We start from the raw sequence: 26356 nt of genomic DNA on the forward strand, positions 1-26356 counted from the left end.
TGCTGGCTCTGCCTGGATGGAGGGTGGTCAGTCAGTGATGCCGGAGGGCTGGGAGCAGCAGGAGCTGCTTCCCTGCAGGAGAAAGTCGCAGTTTTGTCACACGATGCCACCTTCAGTGCAGGGCAGAGTGGCACGGCCGCTGCTCTCAGCATTCCCTGCAGGACAGAGGTTCCCAGTCCTCCCAGTTCTGCAGGACCTATGGAGAGAGTGGCCACTCACCCAGCTGGCAGTGCCCCCTCCCAGTGCCCTCCTGGGCTCCCACAGTGACTCAGAACAGGCACTTTTACTAAAGAAAATAAATAAACATTTGTGTATGACATCCTCAATCTGAAGCGGGGCTGGGATCGTGTCAGAATCTGAGGTATTGATGATTCTGAGATTCTAGAAAGTCTCTGTCTGTCAGCCCCGTGCCAAAGCAGAAGCCAGAATTGGTCTGTGCTGTTTCCAGGTTGTTTATTCTGTTGATCTCTCACATGTTCTGCTGCCCTGCCCAGCTCTGTCCTGCAGGGCAGCGTGTGGGGCTCTGCCCTCAGTGGGATGTGACAAACATTCAATACCAGAAACTCCCTGGGCTGGATTTACAATAACGTGCCAATATCTGTCACCTACGTTGGACAGTGTGTCCCCAGCCTGAACCAACAGAAAAATGCCAACACCACAGTGAGACATGGAGGGCATGAAGAAGGAGAAAAAGGACAAGGCACACCCAATTTCCTCCAGCTTGTCCCCTTTGGACCCCTCATCTAGAATCCTAAAATTTTACTTTTGCACCCGTGCCACACTTAATTATTGCTTATATCAAACCCTCAGAGCTGGTAATTGATCCTGTAAGATTGAAAACTCTTTTCCATGGACAGAGATCACAGCCAGTGTCTCTGGGGCTCTGTCCAGGGGGTTCCTGAGCCCTGCCAGGGTCCCAGGGCAGCCAGAGGGAAGCTCTGGACTCCCACACCAAGGAGTCTGTGCCTGGCTGTTGTTGGAATGCAGATCCCCAAGTCACCAGAACTGGGAGGTTTTGGACACTGCTGAACCCAGCTGGGTGAGCTGTGGTGGAGTCACCACCCCGGAGGTGTCCAAAGGCAGGGTGGGATTTGGAGATTTGGGGACGTGCTGTGCTGGGCACGGTGGGACTGGCTGAGGTCGGGTTTGGTGTTTTTTTCCCAACCTCAGAGACCTTTCCCAACCTCAGTGATTCCATGCCAGGTCTCTGCAGCTCCTGGCTTTGAGCTGGGAGTGCTGGGGAGGTACAAATTGACTCTGACACACACTATAAACCCACACCTGAGTGGCTCCTGGGGAATTCACTGTTCCTGGATTCCTTTCAGCAGGAACCTGAGGTACTTTTGAACTCCTACAAGGCACCTTTCAGCATCATTAAGCACCTAAGCACCTTTACATATCTGTCCCCAGGAAATCTCCTGTCCAAATCCTGCAACGTTTGGTAGTTTTACACAAAAGCAACAACTTCTTCAGGAGGACAAATCCTGTTTCCAGCAGAGCACAGTGTAACCCACAGCAGCTCATGCATTGCTGCAAGGTTTCTGTCTCCAGCAAACCCAGTTCAGTGTGTTTCACCTGATGGAAAGAAATAATTTCTTTACTGGATGAAACAACAATTTTTCCCTCCCCTGTCCAGCTGCAGATGGGAACAAGTTTGTCACACCTTGGCTCCATCAGAGCTGGGTTCTGGTGCCTGTAAATTCAGTTTAATTAATGAACTCTGCCCTTTCTCACAGCATGGCTGGAGCCAGGGGAATGGGTGGCAGGTAAAGAGTGGTTTTGCTGAAAAAATATTTAGAAATACACCTGACACCTCAACATAACACGAAATTAACTGCCAAGAGGGTAATGCAAACCAAGGGACAAAAATCAACATTAGCAGACAAATGGGTAACAAAACGTGCAGTGGAATATTCAGACAGAACATATCTGGGCAATGGGATTGCCAGACAATACCTTAAACATTGTTCCATGATCAAACGTGTTCAGGCAGATGGATAAACCCACTGCTTTCCTCCTTTTTGTGGGGTATTTGCATATTAATTATCCACCGTCCTCTGCTGCTTTTTCTGTATGGTTTCTGCTGGGGACTGAAAATCCAAAGTTAATTTCTTTTCAGACCTGATCATTCACCTTCCAGAGGGACAGACTTGTTACATTAATGAACAGATGGCTTTTGTTGTATCAGTTTTTTTGTTGGCTTCATTATTTTTTCTCCAGTTTCCACGTCCTTTCTGTTGCTAAAATATAACCTGGTTTATTCAAGGGCCTCTTTGCTGTTTGTACATGCACAAAGCCGGACTTGAGAGGATCCAGACTGATCCAGGAGAGTTCTTAAGATCCCAGAAAAAAAAAAAAAACAAAAAAAAACCGTTTTTTTCTTTTTTTTTGTCTAGCTGTAGTAGCAATTTAATTGCTGTAGTTCTGATTTGGACACAGGAGGGCACCAGAATTCCATGTCTTAAACTTCAGTTGTGCCACAAAAAAAAAAAAAAAAAAAAAAAAAAAAAAAAAAAAAAAAAAAAATCAGAAAAATCTGCAATAAATGGACTTTTTAAAATTACTTTAACTTCACATTTAGAAGCTTAGAGACATTTAGAAATGTAGAGAAAGGTTCTCCTTTTGCAGCCTGATGGTTTGCAAATGTGCTGCTCTTTCAGCTATGAGGACCCAGGAGTAACAAGTAACACGACTTTTTTAGAGCACTAAAAATGGGGGTGAACCTCAGTCACCCAAATTCTCCCCAGCTCTGATCTGTCCCTCGACCTCAGAATCGGGGGTTTGATGTGGCTGAGAGTTAATTTCTGCTGCAGCCTCAATTAAAATTTAATTATTGATCCTGTTCCTGCTTGGGGCAGAGAAGAACAGGCTCCCCATCAATGGCCCTGTGAAGCAACAGAGAAAATGAGAAGGAAAACATGGATTTGGTGATTTAAAAATGAGATAAAAGACTTTCTGAAATAACTCCACCTCTCAGCGAGAGCTGAGCTCGCTGCCTGACATTTGCACATCCTGATACCTGATGGAGCATTCCCCAAGTTCCCCCACTTGGGTAAAACCAGCACTCCAGTTGCTACTTGCCTGCCTTTCATGCTTTGCTCTGGTTTTCATTTGCTGCCAAGAATTTGTTTCACCTGGGCTGGAAAAACACTGGCATAGCTCAGGCAGCTTATCTAAAAATCAGGGATCTGACAGGAAAATCAGGGTCTGGGCTGTCAGTTCCACTCCTGAGCAGAGAATTGGCAGCCAGAATTCAGGAGGCCTTGAAAAAGAGTTGGTGTCTCCATGAAAACTTTTCTTCTTTAATGATCTGGCCCCAGCTCTCAGCAGGTTCCTTGGTCCCCCTCCTGTCCCCTGCAGGACACCTCTCATGGAGCTGATTCTCTTCTTTTTTTGGGGGGTTTGTGCTGCAGAAATCAATGCCCAGGCCAAGTAAAATAAAAGAAAGAAAGCAATACAACTGCTTTTCTAAGGAAAGAAACAGCTGGTTGTGTTCTGCTGAGGAAAAACATTTTAACTGATTTTGGGTATTAGCACCTTGAATTTCAGCAAGGAATATTTCATTCCAAGCACTGGAACTTTTACAAGATTTAACCATCAGCCCTGGAAGGTGATGGATGGAGCATTCCCAGGATGGAAGGGAATACAGAGTGATCCAAAAACACCATTCTCCTCTGCTTCTCTTGTTGCCACACGCTGCAAAAAAAGGCCACAGCAAAGCCACATCCCAGTAATAGCAGGGAATATTTTGAAATCCAGGTAGTCCAAAATCAGACCTAGAAAATCATGGTTAATTGTCTTGACATCCCATTCACGTGAAGGCCTCAGAGGCCTTTGCAATATTTAGTTTTCATTGATAAAGCCTGGGTGAATCTTTCAGGATTTGCCAAACCCATGAATATTTTCTGTTCACACAGTTGGGACCAGGAGGGGCCTTGGCAGGGCGTGTGCTCTCTGTGAGCCCCCAGCTCCAGAAAAACACACCCTGGCACCACTCAACCTTCAGCCAGAGGAGCTGCAGCTTTTTCTGCATGAGAACAAGGATTTGATGTGCCAGAACAAGGTCTGAGCGAGGCTGGCTGCGCTGAGTTGGTGTTTTATAAATAACAAATCAGTTAAGCAGCTCCAGCTTGCAAATCTTGTCTCCTTTTCCTTCTGTCCCTCCCTGCCCCGCTCTGAGGTGCTGCTGGAGCTCTCAGGAGTTCTCAGGAGTCCTCAGGCTGCCGTGTCCAGGGAGCAGCTCCAGGAGCATCTCCCCAGCAGCAGCCCTTGGGCAAAACCCAAACATCATTTCAGGGCAGGGTTTGGGTCAGGGTTATGAATTTTCCATAAAAAGGGTTCTGAATTTTCCGTAAAAAGGGTTCTGAATTTTCTGTAAATTCATTTCCCCCATTTGGCTGCCTGCTGTGAGCAGGGTGTGACAGGCCAGCACATCCTGGGTGAGTAAGGCTCTGCGTGTGTGACAAACCCAGCTCTGCTCCTGGGGGTGACAGATCAGCAGCACTGTGACAAAAACCAGGGCGCTGTGCAGAGGGACTGTGCCTGAGGGTGACAGCGAGTGTCCTGCCTGTGGCTTTTGGCTTTTATTTGGGTTTATTTGTTAGAGCAAATTGCTGATAATTAATTCTTAGTTATGCTGCTCTGCCCTTTACAGGCGCCAGTGAAGAGGAAGGAAAACTGAACTTACTGGAAACACAGGTGAGAGAGGAGGGAGTATGGAAAACTCTTCCTGAACACGCCAGGCTGGAATCAGAGATCCAAAGTGATCTGCCCAGGGCACCCTGAGAGCTGGGCAAAAACTCTGCCCTGCTGCCTCTCACCTGCAGTGTAAAATAATCAAAAATGTGATGATCTCTCCAGATCTTCACGCTTTAATGCAGTTAAAGAAGTGGTCAGATGTTAAAATATTCAGAATGATCACCGTTCTCTTTCACGAGAGACAGAGGTGTCCTGTCCATGGCAGGGGGCTGGAAGGAAGTATGATTGAAGTCCCCTCCAGCCCCACCATTCCATGATTCCATGGGCTCCACGGGCACTAATACAGAACATATCCAGTTATTACAGCCCCAGAGAGATGGGAAGAACCCGGATCTCCTCTGTTTGGCCCCAAGGCTGGGTGAACAATGTGATTTAACATCTCTTTAGGTGCTACTGAGCACCCCTGTCCCAGGACTTTGCCAGCCCAGCTCTGGCCCTGCAGGACCCAGCTCATGCTCAGCTGGTCCCCGTGTCCCCAGCTCGAGGTGCTTCACCTCAAAGCCCTTTGTGGAGTGGCAGCTCCTGGCCCTGGAGTGGAGCTTTGCGTCACCGCGTGCCCAGTCAATCTCTAGAACATCGAGTCTCCTGTCAAGTGTGGCCCTGTGACATTTCCCAGATGCTTGGAGTGCTTTTCGAGTCACCTCGTTGTTTTCTTAGCTATTAATGAGTTACCTTGACCAGCGCAGCGGCCTTGGAGCAGCCTGGGCTGCTGGAAGGGTTGGGGTGACACAGGCACCAAACCATGATCCTGTCAAATCACAGAATATCCTGAGCTGGAGGGGACCCACTGGGATCACTGATCCAGCCCCAGGCTGTGCACAGACCCCCAAAATCCCACCCTGTGCATCCCTGGAGTGGTGTCCAAACTCTCCTGGAGCTCTGGCAGCCTCGGGGCCGTGCCCATTCCCTGGGGAGCCTGGGCAGTGCCAGCACCTCTGGGGGAAGAGCCTTTCCCTGATCCCCAACCTTTCCCTGATCCCCAACCTTTCCCTGATCCGCAACATTTCCTGATCCCCAACCTTTCCCTGATCCCCAACCTTTCCCTGATCCCCAACCCTTCCCTGATCCCCAACCTTTCCCTGATCCCCAACCTTTCCCTGATCCCCAACCTTTCCCTGATCCGCAACATTTCCTGATCCCCAACCCTTCCCTGATCCCCAGCCTTTCCCTGATCCCCAACCTTTCCTTGATCCCCAACCTTTCCTGACACCCACGCTCTGCTGGCACTGAAACCCCTCATTTTCAGTGCCATCGGGGCCATTTCTGCACGCTCACACCCCAAACCCTTGAAGCAGCAGTACCGGAACCAGGACCCGGCTCTGTCCCCAGCGCTGCCCCGCCGGCTCCGGCCGTTCCCCGGTCCCGGGGCGGAGCCGTGCGGGGCAGGTGATGCCGGGGGCGGGGAGAGCCGCCTCCTTCTCTTCTTCCTCCTCCTCCTCCTTCTCTTCTTCCTCCTCCTCCTCCTTCTCTTCATCCTCCTCCTCCTCCTCCTCCTCCTCTTTTTCCTCCTCCTCCTTCTCTTCCTCCTCCTCCTCCTGCCGCGCTCTCCCCTCCCTCTCCTGCGCTCGGCGCGCCGGGGGAGGCTGCGAAGTTGGGCGTGTGCCGGGGAGTTTTTGGAGCGTGTTTGGGAGCGAGTTCGGGAGTTTTTGGAGCGGGGGCAGGAGCGGAGCATGGCTGAGCAGCCCGGAGCGCCCGGCCCGCGGCTGCAGCGCGGGGCTGCGGCGGGCGAGGCGCGGCGCTGAGCGAACCCCCGAACCCCCGAACCCCGGGACCCCCGAACCCCGGGACCCCCGGACCCCCGGGACCCCCGAACCCGCCGGCATGGCCCGCTGGATCCCCACCAAGCGCGAGAAGTATGGGGTCGGTGAGTGAGTGCCAGCCGGGATGCCCCGGACCTTCTGCCCATCCCTTTCCCCCTTTTCCATGCTTCCCTCTGTTCCGCACCTTCTCTCCCACTCCGTCCCATCCCTTCTCGTCTGTCCCATCCCTGTCCCTCATTTTCCTTCTCTCCCTTCCCCTCCTTCACTCCATCCCTTCCCGCTCCGGGCATCCCTCTCCCGTTCCCGGGCTGCCGCTCCCGGAATTTCGGGGTGCACGGAGCCGGGGGTGCGCGTCCGCCGCTCTTCTCCAGGAACCCCTCAAAGTTCAGGGCTGACTTTCCCAGTATGATTTACACTGAAAAAAAAAAAAAAAGCTCTAACGCAGCAGAAAAGAGTTTGCCTTCTGGTGTGGTGTGCCTGGAAGGAGATGTGGTTGGAAAAGGATAAAGAGAGTGTCATGGGCAAATTGAGGGCTCTGGGTGACGTCTTTGCCAGAGGCTGGAAATCTTGATTTAGGGTCAGGGATAGGGAAAGCTTGAGTGGAAGTCTCCCAGGCCAGGTTGGACGGGGCTTGGAGCAAGCTGGGACAGTGGAAGGTGCTCCTGCCCATGGCAGAAGTGAAACTGGAGGAGCTTTGGGGTCCTTCCAACCCAAAGCATTCCATGATTCCGTGAGTGACGCCTCGTACCTCCTGCTCTCTCCTTTATTTAAAAGGATTCTTCTGAGTGCTGGCTCATTTGTCTGTAACAGGAACAGAACCCTGTGGTGTTGCTGATACAATTCCGCTCTGCTTGAGAGTTTAAACCCACAGTTTTGAGGTTGGTGGTGAGAACTGGGCAGGGAACATTTGGCAGGAAGCCACTTATGACACAGAGAGCTTTTGATAACTTATTTTACTAAGAGCGATCTTCTGTGCCGCCGGTGTTTAGCAGTGGACTTCTCAACGTGAGAAAAAAAATAACTAATTTTGTGCTTGCAAAGTGCTCGTTGCCCCAGCTCCCATGAGGGTGTTCAGCCTGTGAGTTTGAAGGTGAAAAACCTCACCCTGGGTGATTTTCACAGTGACTTCGAGCCGGGTGACAGAGTGGCTGTGCAGGGAGGCAGCTCAGCTCCTCAGGAGCTGCAGGGACATTTCACAGCCTTATCTGGTTTCTCCAGGTAACTGGCAGGGTGTGGAGTGCTGACACCCTGAACTTTGCTTCTTGCTGTTTCTCCATGGAAGCGTGGACATGGCCTGCTGAGATTGCTGCGGGCGTCCGTCATTCCCAGACTTCGGTGGATGATCAGATAACCCCATATCCTGCCGGGGTGATTGCCTGTGCTGCTGCTCTCTGAGCACACCTCAGGATGGCCTTGGGCAGCAGATGAATCAGAGGCACTCCTCTGACTTCCCTTTTATTTATTACCTTCCGGGGTGAGTTTTCCATGCTGGCCTCAGCTCCTTGTGACAGCTCCTCTTCCAGAAAAGGGCCTGGAATAAGCAGTGTGAAGGGAAAAAATGCCTCTTCTGCATCTTTCCACCCAAAAAGCGTGTGGTGGGATGTACCACGGGTGATCACCTGGGTGAAAAGGTGTTTTTTTCCCCCAGGTGACATGGGGGATGTCCTGCTGCAGCTCTGGGGTTTAATTCGTTGCCAGGACCAATGAAGTTGATCCAAAGGAATTGACAGAATTATTCAGGCACCGCCTGGCTCTGTCGGGAAGTGTTTGGCTCACTTGTGTTGTACTTGTGTCAATTTGGTGTTTGCGGACTCGATGAGTTTCTTATCTGCAAGTGTGTCCCGTGCTGTGCTCCAGGGCCCAGCTCTCCCTGGTTTGGGGTTATTTTGGAGGGGTTGAAGAGGACTGAGAGGGAGATTTGGGATTTTGGGCTGGGGCTGTACCAGTGGTGAAGTGGCTGCAAGGAGGGGAATGCCCCGGGTTGTGTGGGGTGGTGACAAACCCCAGCCAGGGAGCTGTGAAGAGCAAAGACACTGCTTTTGTTCAGAATAAAGAAAAGAAAAGATTGTGTATATGCATCTCACCAATGCACATAAACATCTCCAAAGGCTGCCAGGATGGTGCCAGACCCTTCCCAGTCATGGCCATAAAATAAAACACAAGTCCCATCTCACCATGAGGAAAATCTTTTCCCATGGAGGTGGCAGAGCCCTGGAGCAGCTCCAGTGAGGGTCTGGAATGTCCCTCTCTGGTGACATCCCAAACCCACCTGGATGAATCCTGTGCTCCAGCTGACCCTGCTTGGGCAGGGGCTGGGACTGGGTGAACTCCAGAGGTCCCTTCCACCCTTAAATAGTCTGGGATTCTGCAAAAGGTTCTTTCCCAAATTTTCCCTGAACCAGGACACCCTGATTCTGGCGTTCTCCTGGTGTTCACCCTGCTCTGGTGTAGCTGCTGGTGGTCTTTGCTTCGGACACTTCTGTAGAACTCCTTGGATTTATTTAAAACACGACCCTGGAAGGCATGGCAGTGAAGTGGGGAATTCCAGGGAGTCAGCCGTGTGATTCAGTGTCACTTGTCTGCTTTCTGTACCCTTCAGGAGGGTTTCTGTGCTGGGCTGTATTTTACAGATCCCTGCACTGCGAGTTCCAGGGGGTTTGCTGCGTTGTAGCTCTGTCCTGAACTGGTTAAAGCTGGGGAGGGCTCCCTTGGCAGAGGGCTGAGTTTGGAGTGGCAGCAGCAGGGAGGGCAAAACTGGGAATTGCAGTGTTTTTAGGGAAGCAAACGTGAGAGACAAGCAGCTTGCAGCTTCTCCCTCGCAGTGAATTGCCAACCAAGAGACAGATGGGATTTGGGGATGGATCAGCTCACAGGCAGCATCTCCTCGCTGAGCAGCAGGCTTTGCTGGCTCTGACAGAGCCTCCTTGCCACAGGCTGAAAGAGCATCTTCTTGGGAAGCTGATCAGTTTTTGAGCCACACTGAACAAAATAACCTGTTCTGGTCATGTGTTTCTCTCAAAAAGGAGTTGTCATTTGCAGAAATCCTTTCGCAAAGACTCTTTCCAGTCAAAGAACTCTGCTCTGAGGGAAAGAACACCTTAGTGAATTCCCCAGGCTTTTAACTTTCCTTATCTATTTGGTTTAAAATTATTAACTTAGAGCATAAGGAACCAATAATGTAATTACTTTCTTTTTCTGCTGGCAGTAACCTGCATTTGCACGGCCTTTTACTCGAGTGCTACACCTGGGTTGTAAAAGCAATTCTGGCATTGCTCATCAGCTGTTCTTCACTTCGTGGACTGGAAACTGTTAATGGAGTGAGAGAACCTGGAGTCTGTGGAATCCTGAATTGATCTGTAATAAATCCATGATAAACAAGCAGGCAGCTCCCTTTTCCTGACCCCTTTCTGCTGGAGTGGCAGTGCTGCCTTTGGGGTTTCCAGGTGTCTGCAGAGATGATGGATCAGGCACACCAGCTTCTGGTGGCTCCTCTGACTGTGAACCAACAGGATGTGAAGTGTTTATTCATCCTTGTGGCAGCCTGAGCTGAAAATGCACCGATTGTTTGGTGAATACACAAATCTGAGCTTCCAGAATCAGGAAATAATTACTTGGGTTTGGTTAGAAATGCTCTGAGGGGTGAAAACCAGCATAATTGTGGTGAAGGTGGTGGCTTGCACCTGGATGCGCTGGGAGGGCTGGGGGGATTCCATTGTCCTGAGGGAAGAGCTGGAGCTGTGCCAGGGGATTTTTAAGTTGGATTTTGGGAAAGGCTCTTCCCCCAGAGGGTGCTGGGCACCCCGTGAGGCTGTCACAGCTCCAGGAGAGTTTGGACAGCGCTGCCAGGGATGCCCAGGGTGGGATTGTTCAGGTGTCTGGGTTTGGATCAGCGATCCCAGTGGGTCCTTTCCAGCTCAGGACATTCCATGATTCCTTGACCCTCGTTTTTGGGGCAGTGTGGCTGTTCCACAGAGTTCATGTGCTGGGACTGGGGAGGGACCTGGGATTAGCCCTGCCAGGTTTTGGTGGCCTCTCACACCCGTGGCACCTGTCCTGGCTGGCAGGAGCAGAGCATTGGGCTGCTTTATTTGAAAATAAGTGTTGAAGTCTTTCCTTTGTCAGATCCCACTGGTGGCTGGCTCAGGAATGGCTCAGGAATGGCTCGGGAATGGCTCAGGAATGGCTCAGGAATGGCTCAGGAATGGCGCAGGAATGGCTCAGGAATGGCTCGGGAATGGCTCGGGAATGGCTCAGGAATGGCTCAGGAATGGCTCGGGAATGGCAGCAATTCCTCAAACACCAGCCCTGGGTGCTGATGGAGCAGGGAGGGAGCTGCAGGACCAGGGCTGCTCACTCCTGCTTTGGTTCCTGGTGGCTCCTTGGAGTGGCTGCCAGGAACAGAGGCCAGACAGAGGCAGAGAATAAAGTGGGCGTTTATTAAAGTTCTTCTGTAGATGAGTTTTTCAGACAGGTATGATCTTGATCCATTTACATATCAATGGATTAATCCTCCATTAATCCATTGGGTCAATCCTCCAATTACAGCTTCAGGTGATGAAGTAATTTACCCCCAGTTTGCTCCCCACAATTGACTTTTGTTGATACTTTTCCGGGCCTGAGGCAGTGCAGTGTCCTTGGTTCTCAGGCCTGGAGGGATTGTTTTGTGTGCCCAGGTTGTGAAGGCAGTAACTCAGCTCTCAGTGGAGTTGAGTTACGCACTGGGGCAGCGCAGGATGTGCAAAATATAAATGCTAAAATGGAAGGCATCACCTGGGGTGCTGGGCCATCAGCTCCTGGCTCCCTGTCCCCATTGCAGGCAGCTGCAGAGCTCTCTCCTCACACAGTCTGGGATCAAAGCCCTTCACAGGGAGTTGTGCATCGTGGCAAATTAGGGCAAAATCCATATTTGCCTCAACTTGCTCCTTGCTTTTCTCCCTCTTCTGACTTGGAGCTGACGTCCACTGTTGTGCCTCTGCTTCCTTGCAGGGGCTCCAGAAGGATGGAAAAGCCAATCCCCCCATTCCCGCTCCTTTCTCCTGCTTTATTATCATTTATGGCTAAAAATTGTCTGATGGCAATGCCAACAAAATTCCTAATGGGGAAAAGCAAAACCTTGGCGCTGTTAACAGCAGAGAATTGAATCTTCCCAGCAGATAACACTTCATTTCTGACCTAACTTCCCAACTTTTAGTGCTGTGTCTGCAGTTGATTGGATGTGAAATTTGGCCATGCTGCTTCTTTGCTTCCATAGTCCTTTCTGGTTTTTATTTTTTTAAATCCATATTAGCCAGGGTCTGTCTTCTCTTATTTTTGGTGATCTCTACTCTATTGCTTAAGTCATTCCCTGTGAAATTAATCCTGTGGACTTCAAAGGCATCTCACTGCCATGAGCAGGACTTGTCATTGTTCCTTATCTTACTCTCCCTTTGAAAAGGAATATTTCCCCAAGTGTTTGTGACTTGTGGCTGCTTCAGTTTCTGACTGACATAACCTTGGTGTTCAGGAACTGCCCACAGTTCATCTTTTTAACAATTAAATCTCTTTATGGAGACTCTAAAGTCATCCAGAGCTGCTGGGTGCTTCTGGAATCGGGCTGAGCTCTGTCCTGCTGAGTAAATGTGGGTTAATTGTTCTGAGGCATTGAGAGGTCACAGGAACCAACATCCCCCAGAGCTGGGCATGGGACCAGTGCTGAATTTCACACCAATTCTTGATTGTCCTGGTGGTTCTTCCTCTGGCACAGCTGCAAATGGGAGTTACGGAGAGAAAAAGCAAAATAAACACTCATGAGCTGAGAAAAATGTAAATATATTGGTCAAGAAACAGTGACAGTGTACTAATGTATAATATCCTTTATCGTAATAATGTGTAATAATCCCTATCATTCAGCTGCTGAAAAATGCACCCTCCTTCTACCTGCAAACTTTAATTGGAAATCTACATTTTTTTTTGCTCTTCAACTTGCACTTTACTTGAGTGGTAGAACATTTCTCTCAACTATCGCTTTTAAAGAAAAAAAGTCCTGTTTCTGCCAGGACATTAAAGACACAACCATGACCAAGCTGAAAACCATGTCAGCCCACAGCCATAAACACATTTCCCCCTTGCTGCTGGAGCTGAGGGGATGTTTCAGGTCCATTTAACTGCTGAGGCCTGAATGCCTGAAATCCTGCCATGGGTTTGGGTGCATTTGCCAGCAATTGTGCTAATAAAACCAGCCCATAAATACAAAAATTTATTAAACAGCTTTTTGGGCTGGTAGTCCGTGGTTGCCCTCATAAAGCGATGATGTTGCAGAGTTTTAGTTGGAGCCGTTGCTAAAATGATAAAAATGTCTTTTTTTGGTGCAGTACAGGCTGTTCTTCTGGGGAGATCTCCCTGGGCTAGAGGGGGAAGCTCCATTTAAAGGATTAATTAATTCTCTGGCAGCCTCGTCACAGAATGCAAACCCAGCAGTGCCTGTGCTGTGGGGAGTGCTCTTTGCTCACTGACACCGAATTTTTGGGAGGGGTTGGTGCAATCCAAGTGCCCCTGGTCCTGAAGGGTGCCGAGTCTGAGACAAAAGTTCATGAAGGTGCAGTGGAGATAAAGATTCCTGTTCTTGGGAAGCCTGGAACTTTGATCCACCATGGCAATTAAGCCATTAATGGCTTCAGCTCTGAAGTTCTGAGAGTGGCTCAGAATGTCATGGACAAGTAGTGGCCAGTTAGTTCTGGAAAAGTGCTGCTGGTTTTTTTTTAATATTTATTTATTTATTGTTGTTGTTTTGTTTTGTTTTTTTACCTTATTTCCCCTGGTTCTTGCAGCAGCTCCATTCTCCTGCTCTGACAATGCCATGGGGGCTTCAAGTTGCAGAGAGACAGAGTTTGAGGTAAAGGAATAAAGTAGGGAAGGCTTCAGTGGTTAATTTTTTGTCTCATGGCATCTCAGGCAGTTCAATTAAAACTTATTGCAAATTTTGGAGCAGTTTGTTCTTCATTCTTCCTGGCAACAAAGGGATCAATATTCTTGTTTGGCTTTTTGCTTCCAGTGTAAGCCCCCCCCATTCCCTGCCAAGATTTCCTGCTCCTCATTTTAATCCTATTCCCCCATTTCTTGTTATTTGGGATAGGTGGCAAGAGAAAAACACCTCGAAATTTGCATTTCTCTGGAAGTGAGAAGCTGTGAACCAGTCTGTCTGTGCAGTGCCCGTTCTCTGATGGGTTTTGTTCTGCAGAATGGGATCAGTGAGCCCCAGGCCATGAAGGGAAGGTAAATCTGCCCCAAAATCTGCCTTGGGTGAGCAGAACCCGAGGTGCAGAATTGCAATCCCATTGTTCTGCATGTCAGAATTTCTCCTTGTGTTACCCCTGCCAGCTCCAGAGAGCTCCGGGTTTTCCATAAAGGGGTTTCCCAGTGGAGCTAAAATCTTCCTTGGCACTGAATCCCAAATTTCTCCCGATGGGCTGAGCCATGCTATGAGCTCTTTCCTCAACCTGTGGGAGAGCTGCTCTCTCTCCTGAGCCCTGGGAAGGTGTTGGAGCCCTTTTTACACATTCCCAGCTGTGACTCAGGTGGGTTTTGCTTGCAGCTGGCAAGGGGGGGTTCCTCAGCTTTATTCTGGTTTGCTGCTGGTTGTGTTGGTTGTGTTGATGCCAGCAAGGGACAGACTGAAATTTGGACTCAGGGGTCCATTCTGCTGAAATTTGGACTCAGGGGTCCATTCTGCTGAAATTTGGACTCAGAGGTCCATTCTGCTGAAATTTGGACTGAGGGGTCCCTTGTGCTGAAGTTTGGACTCAGGGTTCCATTATGCTGAAATTTGGACTCGGGGTTCCATTCTGCTGAAATAAATTTGGACTCAGGGTTCCATTATGCTGAAATTTGGACTCGGGGTTCCATTCTGCTGAAATAAATTTGGACTCAGGGTTCCATTCTGCTGAAGTTCAGCCCTCGGGCACATTTGGACCCTGTGCTCAAATATTTCACTCCTTAAACCCCTCATCTCTGCCCCTGGAATATGCAAACAGCAGAGCTCAGGGTGGGAGCACTCAACTCTGGCATTTCCAAGTTTTCCCACTCCTGCTTTGATGTTTTGCCCAGCGAGAACTGGGACAGTAATTTCAAGCCAGTGGCAAATTCAATTAATTCTTTTGAAAGTGCTTTCAACTTGGAAACGAGCTGAGCAGTCCAATTTATGGAGTGGTGGGGTCTTGCTTTTACAAATCTGCCTGAAAATTTCATTGGAAAAGTTATTATGTTGTACTTAAAGTACCCAAGCACAAATTGCACTTTTAGCTCAGAGGAAAAAAGGTAATTACAGACAGACTTGCTAAAATCCAGTTGCAGTTGTGTGGGTGTTGTAAACAAACACTGCATCTTCACAGGCCGTAAAAATGAAAATTAAATCAGAGGTTGCTTTTGTGGAGTTGGATTTCAGAGCCCTGGTAGGGGTGTGCAGTTATTAAATCAGAATTAGTGCCACAGTACTGTGGAGTAGAAACTCCTTCTTGTGGAGGGCGCAGCCCCAAGAATGGCTTTGTGTTCTCCCAGGTCTTTGTCCAGAGGAACAAAGGAAAACCATAATCTTTGAGGTGTGTGGAATTGCAGTGAGGCCAGCAGCTGGGCTGACCTCAAGCCAGGTTCTGCCCCCTCGAAAAGCAGCAGCAAAACCCTTTGTTCTGTGCTCACATTGGAACAATTTCAGGGGTTGGGGTGATTATTTTAAATGTTTTAATGCCTTTTTGGGAGAATACTGGTCCTTCAGGCTGGGTGTAGCTGCTGGGATCCCAAAGAGGCAGAACAAAGCTGCAGGGCTTGGGGGACAATAACATCAGCACCTTTAACCCTGGCAGGATGCCTGGCAGAGATCACCAGACCTGGAACACTCTGCAGCCTTAAAAACTGATGCTTAGGCTAAGCTTCATTATTTATCTCCCCTTTTTCATGTTTGGACTCTTTTAGAGGAGGTGCTGCTCTCACTGGGGTGCACTGGGAGCAAAAGCTGGGGCACTCCCCCAGAGCACAGCCTGGGGAACGGCAGGATCAGGGAAGATCAGATTGGAGGAGACCTCGAGGGTCATCTGGCCCAACCTCTCCTGGCAGAACCTCGGAGATCCCATGAACAGATGTCTCAAACCTGGTAAAATTTACAGAAGTGTGAAGAGAGGCCAGGCTGGTTTTCCAGCTCTGTCTCTGCAAGGGGGAACATTTCCTGGTGCTCCAAGGGGACTGGAATTGCAGGTCTGGGTGTTGTGGTTGGTTTCTTTTTTCTGAAATCATGGCCTAGATCTGGTTGGGTGCTGTAAATTCAGGAGCACGTTGGCTCCTCCATTGGCAGCGCTGATTTATTTATCCTCTGGCTCACAACACTCCTTACCCAGACAGGAGCTGAGACAGCTCATGTAGATTAATTCCTTATCGGAGCTTAAAACCCCCAAGGGCCCTTCAGAGTGAAAATAAAAAAGGAAATGGAGAGGCCAGTGAAGAAAATGACACAGCAAAAGGTTTGTGTGTGAGTATTCATTGGGAAGATAAGCCAGAGTGTCTGTGAGGGTCAGAGCATGGGAGCAGCTGAAGTTTGGCTCCTTCCACCCTGAGCCACACTCAGAGACAAAACAGTTTGTGCTGGGGTGAAATTTGTGCCCAAATCTGGGTGTTCAGGGTGTATCTGTGTCCTGTGTGCAGTTCAAATGCACTCTGAGAACTGAATATTCTTTCATTTTACAGAGATACCGTGGTGTAAACACTTTGCAACAAATATTTGAGGGAAGGTGACTGATGGGAATTCTGCAGACATGAAAATACAGATATTATTATCTCTTTTTTTTTTCCTTACAGTCAGGATATCTCATGCCTCAGCAGTTCTGAGTGATCTCAGTTTGCCTAATTTGGATCTGAGAAGCTCTGATTTAAATCCAGGGACTCATTTGTCCCTTCACCAGAGCTCTGTTGTGGAGCTGCCTGTGGGTTTGGGGGCATTTAAAGCTGTGAGAGACCACGGGCTCATCCCATGGGAGCCCTTGTGTAACCTTGGGAAAACCTCCCCATTCCCATGGGCTGGGCTGTGAGGTTGTTTTTCCTAAAGCAATCCAGGCTTTAGGAGATTAAAGCGTTGAGCCCAGGATCTGATCCAGCCCCGGATGGGCAGTGAGACAGAGATTAGCCCAGAGATGATGAGGGCATGGCAGCCACCCGTCCCTGCTCCCAGATCCGGGAATCACTTTCGTTTCGGGCTGCTGGGTCAGGACAGGATCTGCAAAACCTCTGATTATTTGCCTGTCTCACTCCAAAATAATCCATTATTCAGAGGAAATGTTTCAGATTTCGATCAAGTGTGCATCAAGTCCTTGTCCTTGGCAGGTGAGCAGGGGACACGATGATTTGGGTTGGGTTCCTGGAGCAGTCTGAGCTTGGAAGTGTTGGAAGCCTCTTGAGGGCTCTTCCTGCTTTTCTCCTGCTTCCCAAAAAAAGGAACGTGTAGGAACTCAAAATGTCCCATGTTGGAATCTGAGGTATTGATGATTCTGAGATTGTAAAAGTCTCTGTCTGTCACCCTGCTGCCAAAGCAGAAGCCATAATTGGTCTGTGCTGGTTTCCAGGTTGTTTATTCTGTTGATCTCTCACATGTTCTGCTGCCCTGCCCAGCTCTGTCCTGCAGGGCAGCGTGTGGGGCTCTGCCCTCAGTGGGATGTGACAAACATTCAATACCAGAAACTCCCTGGGCTGCATTTACAAGAACGTGCCAATATCTGTCACCTACGTTGGACAGTGTGTCCCCAGCCTGAACCAACAGAAAAATGCCAACACCACAGTGAGACATGGAGGGCATGAAGAAGGAGAAAAAGGACAAGGCACACCCAATTTCCTCCAGCTTGTCCCCTTTGGACCCCTCATCTAGAATACGAAAATTTTACTTTTGCACCCGTGCCACACTTAATTATTACTTATATCAAACCCTCAGAGGTGGTAATTGATCCTGTAAGATTGAAAACTCCTTTCCATGGCCAGAGATCACAGCCAGTGTCTCTGGGGGCTCTGTCCAGGGGGTTCCTGAGCCCTGCCAGGTCCCAGGGCCAGAGGGAAGCTCTGGATTCCCACAGTCCCTCAGACATTTTTAGATATTCCAAGTCAGAAGCATTTAAAACCCTAACAAACAGCTAAAAATAACTGTAATTTTAGACTTAAACAATAGAATGATTTACCAACCTTACCAAAAAAACCCAAGAAGTCAAAAAAGTTTAGATATTGTAGTAGAAGTAGTCACAAAATAAAGAAAAAAAATAAATACTGTACAGGGGGGGTTTAAGTCTTATACGGAGGGGTTTTAGTCTTATACATAAAAGTCAAAAGTTTTAAAATAGAAAAATTTAAGCCTGTCCTGTCCTCCCTCCTTCTTATTCCTTACCTCCATATTCTTAGTAGTGTTAGCACTCACAAATTAGTTTAGAATAAAAAACCACCATTTAATATAAGTAATAAACATTAAAGAAAAACTATAAACATTTAACACATAATATACCATATAAAAAATAACACCAACCCTGGGTGGGGAGAGAAACGAAGAAAACAAAGAGTCAAAAAAAATGTCAAAGTATGTGTACCTTTACCTAAGCTGCTGAGCAAACCGCAGCAGCTCAAGAAAACAATCTTTTAAATAACTTACAATGAGCTACCTTAAAACCAAACAACAAAAGACTACTAAGCCTTTCTTTAAAAACACAAGTTAAAAGAAAAGTTTTTCCGCCACACAAAGCCACCCCCAACCTGAGGTGATCTCCAAGAGGAGTGAGTGTAAAACCCAATGGTTCCAGCATCCAGATCGGAAAGGGCACGTCCCCTCCTCCTGCAGAGGCAGAGGATGTCATTGCTCGGGTGATTTAATGCTCATTTTTGAGATAGCCCAGTTTGAAAACGTTGAGTGCACTCATTGTGTGAGGTCACCAGTGAGTGTGCAAGGTGCTGGAGTCATAAACCCACAGAATTCCAGGGAGCTTGGGGCTGGAAAGGACCTTAAAGATCCCCTCATTCCCTGGGCAGGGATTCTCCACCTGCAGCCCCTCAGAGCTGGACATTGGCAGCTGAGGGTGGCTGTCAATGAAAGCATTTCCAGCTGCATAATCCCATTAAATCGGAGTTACTGACATCCCAAATGCTCAGCACTCACTGGCAACTTTTGGAATTGATCTGAATGGCAGCAACCACCATCCAAGAGTGGGATTTTTTTTTTTTTTTTAATCACAGTGACTAAATGTCTGTATTTCCCAGTGTTGAACCATGAATTACTTTTTTTTTTTTTTTTTTTTTTTTTTAAGCAGAAGAAGTAGCCTGACATCTAAATCTTAATTACGCCTTTCTCAGTTTGTCAGACACAAATTCCTGGGAAGTTACCAGAATGTTTTTGCTCCATACATAAAAAAGACTTTGTTTCTCTGAAGAATTAATTCCTTGGGTAGTTCCTTGTTTTTTTTTTAAATAAAGCCACTGTGTTTTTGCTGGATCTTGGCACCGGGGACCATCCCGGGCTGCTCCGGGCAGGGCTGTCCTGGGGAAGGGCCATTCCTCAGTGAGATCAGCTCGCTTTGGTTGTGTCTCTGGGGTTTGGCTGTGGGGCTGAGGGGTGGAATGAGCTGGGGCCGGGTCCTGCAGGGCCCTGAATGGGCTCCTTTGTTCTGGGCAGCAGAACTGCTCAGATGGGAGGGCAGGGGGAGCAGGACGTGGCATTTGGATGGGGTTTTTGTGTGGGGGGGTTCAGAGCCAGCTCAGAGATAATGGATCTTGCAGGGACTCTGTTTTCCAGGCCAATAATCCACATTTTAAGTGCCCTCATGGAGGGAAAGATTCCATTTCCTGCCGATTTGAATGATGCACAAATTGTGTGTGGCGGTTGCTGCTTTGTTCTCTTTGCATTTTGAGGCATTTTAGCCCAGCTTGGCCTTTAGGACAGCCTTGAAAAAGTAATTAATCTGTGGGAAAAAATGGGTCTAGGAATTAAGAGAAATCATGGAATGGTTAGATTGGAAGAAATTTAACAGCATATCCCATCCCACGCCTGGCATGGCAGGGACACCTCCCACTGTCCCAGGCTGCAGCCTGGCCCTGGGCACTTCAGGGATCCAGGGGCAGCCACTGGGAATTCCAGACCACCCTGACAGGGAGGAATTCCTTCCCAATATCCCACCTAAACCTCCTCTCTCTCACTTTGAAGCCATTCCTCCTAAAATCTGTCCCTGGTTCCACTGAACCCCAGCTCAGGTTCCATGAGCTGCTCACAGGCCTCTTGCAAAAACTGAGACTTCTCCCCAGGCTCTGGGACAAAGTGGAGTGTTGGAATCTGAGTATTGATGATTCTGAGATTGTAGAAAATCTCTGTCTGTCAGCCCCCTGCCAAAGCAGAAGCCATAATTGGTCTGTGCTGGTTTCCAGGTTGTTTATTCTGTTGATCTCTCACATGTTCTGCTGCCCTGCCCAGCTCTGTCCTGCAGGGCAGCGTGTGGGGCTCTGCCCTCAGTGGGATGTGACAAACATTCAATACCAGAAACTCCCTGGGCTGCATTTACAAGAACGTGCCAAGATCTGTCACCTACGTTGGACAGTGTGTCCCCAGCCTGAACCAACAGAAAAATGCCAACACCACCCTTCTCAGCCCTGGCGAGCCCAGGCTGTGCCAGCTTTCCTTTGCCACTCGTGCAGTCACTGTTTTGGCGTGAGTTTGGAGCAGAGCATCAGCCAGAGCTCACCTCAGGTCAGGGTGGCTCCGTGTGGTGGAAAAGTCTCTCCTCTGACCCGAGCTCCCAAAGAAAGGCTCAGCAGTCTCTGTTGTTGGGTCTCAAGGCAGTTTATTGCAAGTTTTCTAAAAGATTTTCTCCTGGGGCTGCTGTGGTTTGCTCACAGCTCAGGCAGAGGCACACACACACCCTGACATCCTCTCTGACTCCCGACTGCTTCTTCTCTCCCCACCCATGTACAAAACCAAAACCCCCCTGTACAGCACTTAAAAATTCTTCCCTCTACTTTGTGACTACTTCTACTCTAATATCTAAACTTTTGTGACTTCTTGTTCTTCCTGCAAGGCTGGTAAATCATTCCATGGTTCAAACCCAAAATCACAGCTGTTTGCAGCTGCCTGCCAGGGTCTCAAATGCTTCTGACCTGGGCCCAGAACATCCAGAAATCTCTAGGGACATTTTGAGTTCTGACAAGCATCCCCCAAGGTTGTGCAATGCCCTCAGGGTTCCTCCTCCAGCCCTGCTAGGGAATCACCCTCTGCCCTGGAGTATGAAAATTGCTGCTTATCTTCACCTTCTGGCCCTGGCTGTGCCATAAAGTGAACTGCTCATGGAATTATCTGCTGCCCTTTCCAATCCTGATGTATTCCATAGGCTGGGTGCACTTGGAAAACACATTCTTCACCTTTTAACCAAACTGAAGCGCTAAACCAAACACAGCGAGACCTTGCCTCCAGTTGTGATCATTCAACAAACCCAGGCTCGTGTTTTCCACCTCCACCTCTTTATTTGGATTAAATTTCCTCAATTTCACTTCTGCGTTTCATCTGGGATGATAAAAGGAGCAGGATCAACACTCTGAAGTGAATTTCAAAGGACAGAATCACAGCTGAAGTTTAGCTCGGAGCAAAAAGACTGAACTTCAGACATTGCTGCAAATTTGAATGCAAAAGTCTCTGTATTATTTTTCCTTCTTCCTTTCTTTCTGCTCTGTCAGGATTTAAGTGAAGGGGTTTTATTTTTCCACACCATGCCCATGTTTGTGAAGTGCAGCTTCCTTTTCCTTTCAAGTCAGGGAGAGGTCAGGGAGGGGGCTCAGCAGCACAAATCCCTGCAGATGGGATGGCTGGGACAGCTCTGCCTTCCAGCAGCAGGAAACATCACTTGCAAGCAGCAGAGTTCCCAGGGAAAATATGCCAGCAATTTGTCTTTTATAATCTTGTACATAAGCATGAGGGAGGAGGTTTCAGACAGTGACCCTCTGTTCTGCCTTAGTTCTGTCTGGCATGGCGAGGAAAGATAAAATTGGATAAAATTGACTTTTTTATGTTGTTGTTTTTTGTGTTTTTTTTTATTTTTTTATTTTTTTTTTTTAATGTGGGAGTTCCTCCAGGTTGTAAATGCTGCGTTTTGGGATGTGAAACCTGCCCGGTGGAGCAGGCAAGGGGAAGGGAAGGGGAGTGCAGGGGTTGCTTCTGTCTTGTGGCTGCTGTGATCTGCAGGAAGGGGAAGGGGATGGCTGGGTCCTCCCTGGTGCTCTTTGGGCTGAATTAACTCTGTGTTCCCAGCAGAAAGGCTGAGTCCGCCCACCTTTCCCTGGAAAAATGCAGCCTGGTGCTGATAGAATGGGTGATTGTCCCAGAAAAAGCCACGGCGTGTGGGAATTGTGTGTGGGAATCCCTGGGTGTGGCAGCCCTGCAGCTCCACGGGGACCTGGAGGGGCCAGGCCAGAGAGAGCTGGGGGTGCTCCGGGGCTGGAAGCCTCTGGAGCTGGGATGGGAGAGCTGGGAATGCTCACCTGGAGAGGGGAAATTCCAGGGAGAGCTGGGAATGTTCATTTGGAGAAGGGAAGGATCCAGGGAGAGCTGGGAATGTTCATTTGGAGAAGGGACATTCCAGGGAGAGCTGGGAATGCTCACCTGGAGAAGAAAAGGAGCTGTGAATGCTCACCTGGAGGAGGAGAGGGATCCAGGAGAGCTGGGAATGCTCACCTGGAGAAGGGAAATTCCAGGGAGAGCTGGGAATGTTCATTTGGAGAGGGGAAATTCTGGGGAGAGCTGGGAATGCTCACCTGGAGAAGAAAAGGAGCTGTGAATGCTCACCTGGAGAAGGGAAATTCCAGGGAGAGCTGGGAATGTTCACTTGGAGGAGGAGAAGGATCCAGGAGAGCCGGGAATGCTCACCTGGGGCAGGGAAGGATCCAGGAGAGTTGGAATGTTCACCTGGAGAGGGGAAACTCCAGGGAGAGCTGGGAATGTTCCCCTGGAGAAGGGAAGGATCCAGGGAGAGCTGGGAATGTTCACCTGGAGAAGGGAAGGATCCAGGGAGAGCTGGGAATGTTCACCTGGAGAAGGGAAGGATCCAGGGAGAGCTGGGAATGTTCCCCTGGAGAAGGGAAGGATCCAGGGAGAGCTGGGAATGTTCACCTGGAGAAGGGAAGGATCCAGGGAGAGCTCAGAGCCTGGAGGGGCTCCAGGAGAGCTGGAGAGGGACTGGGGACAAGGGATGGAGGGACAGGACACAGGGAATGGCTCCCACTGCCAGAGAGCAGGGATGGATGGATGGATGGGTGGATGGATGGATGGATGGATGGATGGATGGATGGATGGATGGGTGGATGGATGGATGGATGGATGGATGATGGATGGATGGATGGATGGATGGATGGATGGATGGATGGATGGAAGGATGGAAGGATGGATGGGATTTTGGGATGGAATTCCTGCCTGGGAAGGTGGGGATGGGCTGGGATGGAATTCCCAGTGAGCTGTGGCTGCCCCTGGATCCTGGCAGTGCCCAGGCCAGGCTGGGGTGGCTGGGGCAGTGGGAGGTGTCCCTGCCATGGCAGGGGTGGCACTGGGTGGGATTTAAATCCCCTCCCAGCCCAAACCATTCCACGCTTCTCACTCACGTCCAGCTTTGGCCATGAACATTATCCAGATTTTTTTCTGTTAGAATGTGAATGGAATTTTTACTTCATGGCCCGTTCTGGGCTCTTGAAGGTGTCTGAGCTGCTCAACCAGCTCACCAGTCAGCTTTAAAATCCTGATTTACTTCTGTGGGGAGGGAGAGGAAGGTGGGTGAGGAAGCTGCTCTTAGGAGCAGAAATCCAGCAAAATTCCTGTAATCCTGTGGAAATCAAGGATTCAGAGCCTTGTCCATGTGTCTGGGAGCAAAGCCTGCCCTGCACAAGGAAATCTGGGATCAGGGATCCTGCAGGGATGCACATCCCCGGCCTGTTGGGATATTTGTAGCCAAAATATTTGGAAAAACCTCTGATCAGGGAGAGAATTTCCGGTGGTGAAAGCCCCAGGCTGTGCTGGAGCCCGGCCAGGAGGCAGAGCTCCTCATCCCAGTGGGAATGGGGGCATTTCATGGGAATTTCCTGGCAAAAGAGCTCTGATTTTTATTTATTTATTTCATTTCCAGTCCAGAACTCCTCAAACACAAACCTTGGGAAGTCTCAACAATTTCCCTCCGAAAATTATTCGGGTGGTTTTTTTGCTTTCTTAAAACCAAATGTGGTTATTCACCAATGGATTTCCTCAGGGATACATAAATGTGGGAATTTTGTGTTTGGGAAGATTTCATTGCCTCATTTAGGATGTGATCTATTCTTAAATCAGTATTTTAAATAAATCAGGTGGTCTGGGTTTGGTCTGCTCTGACTTTGCTGCTCAATTCCCTGAACCACAGCAAAACATTTCGCTGATTTTTTTTTTTCAAAACATTTCACTGATGTCTTTTTACTTGGTTTGAAAGCAAATTTAGTTTAAATTTCTCATCTGGTCCCAGGGAGGGCTCTGCTTTGCCCCGAGAAGCTGCAGCAAATCCCAGGGAAAAAGCACTCCAGGAGTGTGGGCTCCTGCACTTAATCCTATTCCCACTGGAAATCCCATAAGCATCCGTCTTAATTTTGTCTTTAGGAGGGATTAAATTTGCACAGAATCCCAAGTTTTGGTGCTAAAATTGTTTCTTGGCTGGGCAGAGCCTTTAGCAGCAAACAAGTGTGATTTGGTTTGGGAATGGTTTAGTCTGGAGCAAGGGTGGTTTTTATTACAACATCCCATTTCTGATGTTTTCTGATGCTGGAGTGGCTCCTGAGGAAGACTGAAAAATGAGAATTATGGCACTGATGTGCCTGAGGTGGTGGTGACCTCTGTGGGCAGGTTTTTGGCAAAGTGAGAACGTGCAGCTCCTCCAGAAGGTGTCCCAGGCCTGTCTGGAAGGTCAAATAATATATTTGATATATAATTTCATAGATAATCTATATTTCAATAGATAAACTAGATTTTATCTATTTCTGCATGATAAAATCTGGAAATGGATACAGGCTGTCCTTTCCCAGTGTATTCCACACCCATTCCTTTTCCCAAATTCCTCCCCTGCCTTTGGAGAGCCCATTCCCAAAGCTGATTCCCTCATGGTTCTGTTTTTGCTCCTTTTCTCCCCATTTTTCAGCCATCTACAACTACGAGGCCGTGCAGGACGTGGAGCTGTCCCTGCAGGTGGGGGACACTGTTCACATCCTGGAGATGTACGAAGGTAGGTGCAGCTCACAGGGGGTTGGAGAGGAAAACAGGAACAAATCAAGATTGGTTTTCAAATTTTAGCTTTGTACCTAAATTTTTAGGGTTTTTTTGTACCAGATTTTTAGGTTTCTCTTACGCCCCAAAGCACAAATTTGGTGTGTGGTAGCTGCTGTAGCCTCTTAATTTTTAAAATGCTGTTAAAAATGCAGAAAAGCAGAAAGTTTCTCATATCTGTGCTGTTACAGGCAGAGTTTATCAAGGTAAGGTTTCACCAGTATCTCACTAAAAGACAAAGAAACATTTAATTCTGGCTGTTCACTGCTGTTTTCACCCCACACTTCTTTGATTTGGCTCTTCTTTGGGCCAGGCCAGGCACCTGTGCTCATGAGATGAACTGATCCTGCTGGAAAATAAGAATGATCATTTTTAAAAAACCGAGCTTTTAACCTGAGTGGATGGCAGAAAAGGAGGGGAAAGGGCTGATTATTTCATAATTCATGTTGCTTTGAGTTGTAATATCACAAACTGGCATTAAATGTTCTTAAAATGCTCCAGTTGTGGAGCCTCCATGCCCTTTTTAGGTTTTCCTAGTCCTTCACTGGGACATTTTTCTTAATGCCTTAATGTAAACCACAGGGTAAACAAAATTCTTATTCTGAAGTTTAAAATGACACTGGAGTGTTTCAAATCTCCCTATCAAATTTGACTCTTTGACAAAGATTTCAATATTAAGACTGGAACAGAGATATTCAATCACTTTAAGGAACATTCTGGTCACTGCTTCCCTCTCCAAAACTCCAAGGTAAAATAGAAATCCAATTATTTTCACAAGCAACATGGATTTGAAGGAAGATTCCGTGGTGGGGGAGAGGGGAAAAAGGGAAATGCCCAGGGGAAATCACTGATTTATGACACGGTTCTGCAAAAAGACACAGGGAAGAGGGAGGAAAACTCCCTCAGAAGGAGGAGGCATCTTGTACTCCCCAGAATTTGGGGGAATATAATTCTTTCTCCCTGTTTTAAATTTTTAAAATCATTGTTTAGCCCCTGTTTCTTATAATCAGTTCAACAGAGACAGGAATAGGGAATGAGTACATAAATGGCACCTTTTTTTTATTTTTTTGGCCTGAAGTCTCCCAGTTTGGAGCTTTGTCAGGAGAAAATTGCCTGTGAATAGTTTGGGAAAGACGTGGATGTTTTCGTGTGTGGAGGGGAACGTGATTGTTCCCATATGCTGAGCCATCAGTGGGGAGCAGAAATCTGTGCCCGAGGCACCTCAGCATTCCTGCAGGGCAACAAAAATCTCTTTTCCCAGAAAAATCCAGGCCAGAGAGTTGTGAGCGCACAGGAGAAGATGCAGAGATGGTGACTGCTGTGGGTCTGCTCTAATTTCCCATAAATTCACCTCAAACCCTCTCCATTCCCATTTTCTGCCTGCCTGGGAGGAGCTTCTTGTGTCTTCCCTGTGGGAATCCAGGAATTCCCTCTGGCTGCCCTGGGACCCTGGCAGGGCTCAGGAACCCCCTGGACAGAGCCCCAGAGACACTGGCTGTGATCTCTGTCCATGGAAAAGAGTTTTCAATCTCACAGGATCAATTAC

At 48.4% G+C, this 26356-nt stretch overlaps 1 protein-coding gene and 1 long non-coding RNA gene across 5 annotated transcripts in view; one reads left to right on the forward strand and one right to left on the reverse strand.

Moving 5' to 3' along the window:
* Positions 1–558: 558 nt before the first annotated feature.
* On the reverse strand, positions 559–6226 carry LOC146765605 (uncharacterized). The gene is made up of 3 exons (XR_014949854.1): positions 6060–6226; positions 5431–5506; positions 559–4820 (listed from the first exon to the last, which is right to left on the reverse strand). It is a non-coding gene; the product is annotated as an uncharacterized LOC146765605 (long non-coding RNA).
* Positions 6134–26356, forward strand: part of DOCK5 (dedicator of cytokinesis 5) — an 85746-nt gene continuing 65523 nt past the window's right edge. For 2 of the 4 annotated variants that reach the window (XM_077789239.2, XM_085559226.1), the window contains exons 1-2: positions 6261–6622; positions 24686–24769. In XM_077789239.2, the coding sequence (XP_077645365.2) occupies positions 6580–6622; positions 24686–24769 (127 nt within the window). In that variant the 5' untranslated portion in view covers positions 6261–6579. Of the gene's footprint in view, positions 6623–17194; positions 24770–26356 lie in introns of those variants that run through there. The other 2 variants (XM_085559227.1, XM_085559228.1) reach the window with 2 other exon arrangements.

The sequence above is a fragment of the Lonchura striata genome, chromosome 22 (genome assembly GCF_050655825.1).
Source record: "Lonchura striata isolate lonStrDom1 chromosome 22, ASM5065582v1, whole genome shotgun sequence".
Lineage (NCBI taxonomy): Eukaryota > Metazoa > Chordata > Aves > Passeriformes > Estrildidae > Lonchura > Lonchura striata.